Source organism: Penaeus monodon, chromosome 8, assembly GCF_015228065.2.
Source record: "Penaeus monodon isolate SGIC_2016 chromosome 8, NSTDA_Pmon_1, whole genome shotgun sequence".
Lineage (NCBI taxonomy): Eukaryota > Metazoa > Arthropoda > Malacostraca > Decapoda > Penaeidae > Penaeus > Penaeus monodon.
This window is the reverse complement of record NC_051393.1, coordinates 32,995,503-33,001,389: the sequence shown is the minus strand read 5'-3', so window position 1 is coordinate 33,001,389 and position 5,887 is coordinate 32,995,503. Positions and strand designations below refer to the sequence as shown.

Here is a 5,887-nt window from a genome sequence, read left to right as displayed (position 1 = left end):
GGCTCACTGCCCATGTATGGTGCTAAAGATAAATCTGTTCTGCAGTTCCCAATCTAAACTGAAGAGCTTATGATATAATGTGTGGCTCTGCTCCTTTCCACACATAGCCAGTCTGTCATGAAATTAATTCCCTAGAATGCCAATGTTGCTGGGAACCCAGTTAAAAATATGACCAGTTTCTATATTTGACATTGTCATTAAACAACAAATTTATAAAGTTTATATGTTTTTAATGGCAAGCTATTCCTCTTTAGGTATTAATTAGTATTTTTATTTTTGTACTTTTTAATTTATTCATTTATATCTATTACAGTTGGGACAAGAGCCCTTGGCACATCTGCTCCTCAGCTGGCTGTGGCCAAGACAAAGTCATCACTTGCTAAGCCAGGGATGAAGAACATTGTGCTGGTGGATGGAGTGCGCACGCCTTTCCTCATGTCTGGCACCCAGTATAACAAGCTGATGCCACATGACCTTGCACGACAAGTTCTCAAGTAAGGTTTAGTATTTGCATATTAGTATTGGAGGTGGTATTTGGCTTACTTTTATATATATATATATATATATATATATATATATATATATAAATAAATATATATATATATGTATATATGTATATAATATACACATTTATTTATTTATAAAATAAACAAATATTTGTATTTTATTTCAGATACAATAAATTTGTTGCAAATTCTTTTTACTGTACATATTATTACAATAGTATTTTGTTTAAGTACTTCCTGAATGAGTTAATCTAGTTTAAGGAAGAAGTATCAAGGTTATCTGGGAAATGTGTAAATGTCATAATGAAATAATTCATGTGAAGAAAAGAATCTTCAAGAAATGTAGAAAAGGAAAATTGGAAAATGCCCAGTGTTAAAGGGACCGTCCCAAATGAAGGGAGGCAAAGTTCTAACCGGCTTAGCTAGCCTATGTTATATGTACAAAAATGAGGAAATTACCAAACGACTGTTTGAACCAAGATGGTTACTTCTTGGGAGGCACAAGGCCATAGCATCAACAGGTAAATATGGAAGCAGGTAATTAGCGCCAGGTACACCTGTATGGACTTTTGCTTATAACTGTGCATATGGCATTTGAAAATGACATTGCACATAGATAAGAGTTTGTGAATGTCCAAAGAACACTTTTATACCAATATCAAAAAATGAAAATCACAATGTATGAAGAAATAGTAATTTTTTTTTTTTTTGAGTTAAGTACATTTATACAAGAGATATGCTTTCCATCAAGACTGTGAGTTGTGTACATTTATACAAGAAATATGCTTTCCATCAAGACACTGTGGTGCATTCTAATAGCTGTTACTGTCCACTGTTGGCAAATTTGTTTTAATTTGAAATTTGTCATTTCCATTGTAATGAGCACTTCGATAGGATTTTGAACTTCGGAAAAATAAGTGAAATGTTTATTATTTTATGGTGATGGTAGTACACAGTGATACCTGCTCTAAAATAAAAACTATATGGAATTTTGAAATGGGTCTTATGCATTTGCTACATAAAGAGTTGATACAGCTAGCGCAACCTTTTCATGCTTTCCAGTAAAAATATGCAACCTGAGGATGCTACTGCTGGTCAAACGTACCATAAATACGGAAAATACTGACCCCACTCAGGTGTCCGATCATATTGTTCACTTATGTGCAAAGATAATGTGCTCAAATGAGTGAATGCCAACATTGTAATGGTTTACCATGCCCAACAGACATGTTTCACAAATATCAATAATTTTTTTTTTTTTATCTGGGGCAACTGTTTATCTTTTTGTAAAAATGGGTTTACTACTATTAAATGAGGATGATTAACCCGTTATTGCCGGGCATAAGAATTCACCGAGATCAATTAAAATCTAGTGATATCTGGCAACGGCCAGACAGTGGGCGCGGGAGTCCGCTACGTGAAGCGAACATCTGGGATGGTCCTGGGCAGTGTCCAAAAAGAGTAATTTTTTTCTGACTTTTTGGGGGTGCTGCCCCCAAAAGTGGGGATGGCCCATCAAAATTATATATGAAACAAGATAAGTTAATGAGGTAGGATAAGTTAAACACGTAGATTTATACTCATAAGATTTACATTTATATTCATAAGATCAACATGTAATAGGTATTTCGTTCATACAAGATAATTTATATATCAATTGTATGTGTACATATATTATATTTTTAAAAGAACCTAAAATGGCACTTCAGAGGATTGGTGACTCGCATTGGGCTTGACAAGACAGCAGTGGACTATATCACTATGGGCACGGTCATTCAGGAAGTCAAGACCTCCAACGTTGCCAGAGAAGCTGCTCTTGGGGCTGGGTTTTCCGACAGGATTCCGGCACACACTGTCACCATGGCATGCATCTCTTCTAATCAAGCTCTTACTACCTGTGAGTTTCTAATTTCTTTGACATTATTAATGATGCTTTTTCAGTTTATTGAGAAAAAATGTGGCTTTCTTTAGGGAACTATCACCACCAAATCAGGGTACCCTTAGTATGGGACCTCTCCCCCCCTGGTTAGTAGTATTAGAGGGATGTTATAAATAACTGAAGTAAAAAATGCATTTTTAATTTTTCACCCCATACTATTGGGCTATATATATATAAACTTTCATAATAACTGTCAATAAATAAAAAAAAGAAAATTATATTTATATATTATCTAGAAGTTGTACCAATATTTTTTTTATACTCCTTTTATTAGTTCTAGTATTTGAGTTAAAATTTTCAGAAAATTCTTTGCCAATATTATTCAAAATCTATACAAAAAATAAATTTAATTGATACCAAAATTACCATACTTTCTACTCTACTAACTGCAGTATAGATGAATTAAATGGTACAAGTATTTACAAAGTTATATAAAAAGAAAAAAGAGAGAGAGAGAGAAAAAAAAAAAAAGTGGTTTAATTGTTTCCATACACGTAGTACCACTCTGTATAGCTGTTGGCATAGTGAATTCTATGAGGACATAACTTTGACGTAATTTTACAGTAAAAATTCATAAAATTTTTATTAGCTTTGTCTGCTGACCTCCTGTATGCATTGAGGAAAAAGGCCATTGTCATGATTTTTCATTATATCTCTACCAAAGTCTGGCACAATCTAGGGCAGTGTTGCCAAATCTCTCTCTTTTTCTGAATAAAAAAAAAAAAAAAAAAAAAAAGACTAAAAATTTCAATGACAGACCCCTTTTAATGCCTGGGCTTGATGTGCAACTGATTCTAATGATGATCAGAATAAAGAAGTTTTTGATAAATCAGAATCTCAGAGCATATTGGGATTAGTTATTTTAAGGTCAGGTATCTTGATTTTCCATTAAACTTGTTTTTGATGATATTGATTAATTGTAGATTTGACCTTAGATAACTATATTTAGTTTGTTAATTACAATTTTGATAAGGGCAGACTAATAATAAAACTGTCTGAATAAAACTAATGAAACTGCCTCCTTCCTTGAAGTATAATGTATGTATTAATAAACTTACCTTTATTTTTCCTGAAGGTGCCGGATTTATGCATGCTGGCGTGTATGATGCATGCATTGCCGGAGGAGTGGAGTTCATGTCAGATGTACCCATCCGTCATTCGAGGAAGATGCGAGGTCTTATGCTAAAATTGAACAGGGCTAAGACTATGGGTGAGTGATCTCCTTTTGGCATGTTAAGCAAGGTTCCTACTACTGCAGTCTTGACTCTGTATCCTTCCCAGCAGTGATTGTTCTTGTGAGACAGATTAGCTGGGCTTTTTTTGTCGCATCAGTTGCATATTATATATTATGCATGCACTGGAGTGCATGTGCATACTTTACTACTATAAGCAAAAACTTGAAGATTTTGGAGAATGTTTATGAATAGCAATTTTGACTTTCCAGTAATTGAGGATAAAACAAGGCTTTGTTAACCCTTTGCCCACGGGTGGCATGGCTGGACTATCTGTCGGGGGCATGTATGTACATGCCATGGTGTATGTATGGACATGCCATGAGTTTTTTTTTGTCACAATCACAGCAAAATATTTTTCTGCCACTGAAAGTGTGATTAAGTCGTTTTTAACACTCATTTTTACTATACAAAAAAAAAAAAAAAAAAATTACAACAAACCTACGATTTCAACTCCATGATGCCACACACAGCTTATTTTATTCAGACTATAGACTGAATAATGATCAACTATGGAGTCTGTACAACAACAGAAGTATCCTTCAGCCTTGATTTATCAGGAAGCATGGCAAGTAGAGACTTTGGCATGAGCGGTTGCGCTCAGGGTGCGCAACCGCTCATGCCAGGGAGACGATATAAGCCCCCGGCAAGGGGCTAGGGAAACGATATAAGCCCCCGGCAGCGGGCCCGGGCCACTATGAATACTACCCGTTGGGAAAGGGTTAAGTGGGACAATTTGGAGCAAGCTGACTGCACTTGGCATGGATCTTGCCACCTGGCACACATCTTGTCACCTGGCAATTAGACATTGTAGAATGCAAAAGCACAGTAAAGTATCCAACTTGTATCTAGAATTTTCTTTAGCTAAACACAAATAAGGAAATTCTACTTAGGTCTAAACTCAGTTATCTGTGCTACCATGGTATAACCAGTTACCTCCACTTCCATTGAGCCTACTGAACCAAAAAATGAAATTGACTTTTTCCCATGAGTATTCTGATGGCTGTTAATGCTATGGAATTCTTAGTTATCATAGACCAAAGAGCAGAATTTTGGCTTTACTTTTATAAGTGTAACAATAGCAAGAAAATTATACAAATAATTATGTATGTAGCTAAGTGTGATGCCATTAGCTCCACCCACTTTTTGAGTCCAACAGTTTGTGTGTATTTTATGGTGTTATTTCAGAGGATTTTCTTTGAAAATGGTTATAACAATGGTAAAAAGAAAAAAGAAAAAAAGAATGAAGGTGATGTGTCAAGGGCTTAGCTGGAAATTACCAACTAGGATTTTCATCGAGTTGGAGTGGGTCTGCCTTTGTAAATGTACCTTAATGAAACATTTTCAAAACCTGAGTAATGAATGAATTCTACATTTGCTACATGCTCACTTTATTTACAGGTGCACGTCTAAGCTTGGCTTCCAGCTGTCTATGAAGCATTTCATTCCCGAGTTGCCTGCTGTGGCTGAATTTTCAACCAACGAAACCATGGTCATTCTGCTGATCGTTTGGCTGCTGCTTTTGAGGTAAGATAAGTTAAACAGGTTGTTGTTGTTTCTTCTTATTCTTATTCTTATTCTTATTATTCTTATTCTTATTCTTATTCTTATTCTTATTCTTATTCTCTTATTCTTCTTATTCTTATTCTTATTCTTCTTATTATTATTATTCTTATTCTTTTTATTCTTCTTATTCTTCTTATTCTTATTCTTCTTATTATTCTTATTCTTCTTATTCTTATTCTTATTCTTATTCTTATTCTTATTCTTAACCCAAAGATTAATCAACATAAATGTTAATGCAGTGCCCACAAAAAAAAAAAAAAAAAAAAAAAAAAAAAAAAAACATATCTAATTAAGCAGTTACTAAAAGTCATGAATTCCTGCAGAGTAAATAAACAAGTGTCTTTAGAAATGTATTGAGTCTTTCACATTACTTATATGCTAGGGCCATATCTTGTTTTATATTATCTTTGAAGTGATGCCTCCCCCCAAAAAAAAAAATTCCCCTAATACTTCAGAGTCATGTAAATGTCTGAATTGTGTTAATTATTTATTGATTTAGTTATTGATTTACTTTTTTTTTCTTTATAGCAACAGCAGAGAGTGGTTTTATTGGTAGCCACCATTATTATTGAAGAAATATTAAAATGTCATAGCTTCTAGTAACTTGTTTCCTTGGTAAAAGAATACTCCTAAAACAGTTTTCC

General features: G+C 34.1%; 1 protein-coding gene across 1 annotated transcript; it reads left to right on the top strand.

The window, feature by feature from the left end:
* The first annotated feature begins 293 nt into the window (after window positions 1-293).
* LOC119576311 (trifunctional enzyme subunit beta, mitochondrial-like) lies at window positions 294-5,185 on the top strand. Its single transcript, XM_037923932.1, has 4 exons — window positions 294-494; window positions 2,216-2,403; window positions 3,521-3,655; window positions 5,079-5,185. The coding sequence occupies exons 1-4, from the start codon at window positions 391-393 to the stop codon at window positions 5,111-5,113; spliced, it is 462 nt and encodes a 153-aa protein (XP_037779860.1). The 5' UTR covers window positions 294-390; the 3' UTR covers window positions 5,114-5,185.
* Window positions 5,186-5,887: the final 702 nt, after the last annotated feature.

What these genes read in the sequence shown, in the direction of transcription:
- LOC119576311 (XM_037923932.1), top strand. Translation starts at nt 391, where the DNA reads ATGAAGAACATTGTGCTGGTGGATGGAGTGCGCACGCCTTTCCTCATG. An exon ending in CTTGCACGACAAGTTCTCAA is followed by an intron (nt 495 to 2,215) that starts GTAAGGTTTAGT and finishes ATGGCACTTCAG; the next exon opens with AGGATTGGTGACTCGCATTG. An exon ending in TAATCAAGCTCTTACTACCT is followed by an intron (nt 2,404 to 3,520) that starts GTGAGTTTCTAA and finishes TTTTTCCTGAAG; the next exon opens with GTGCCGGATTTATGCATGCT.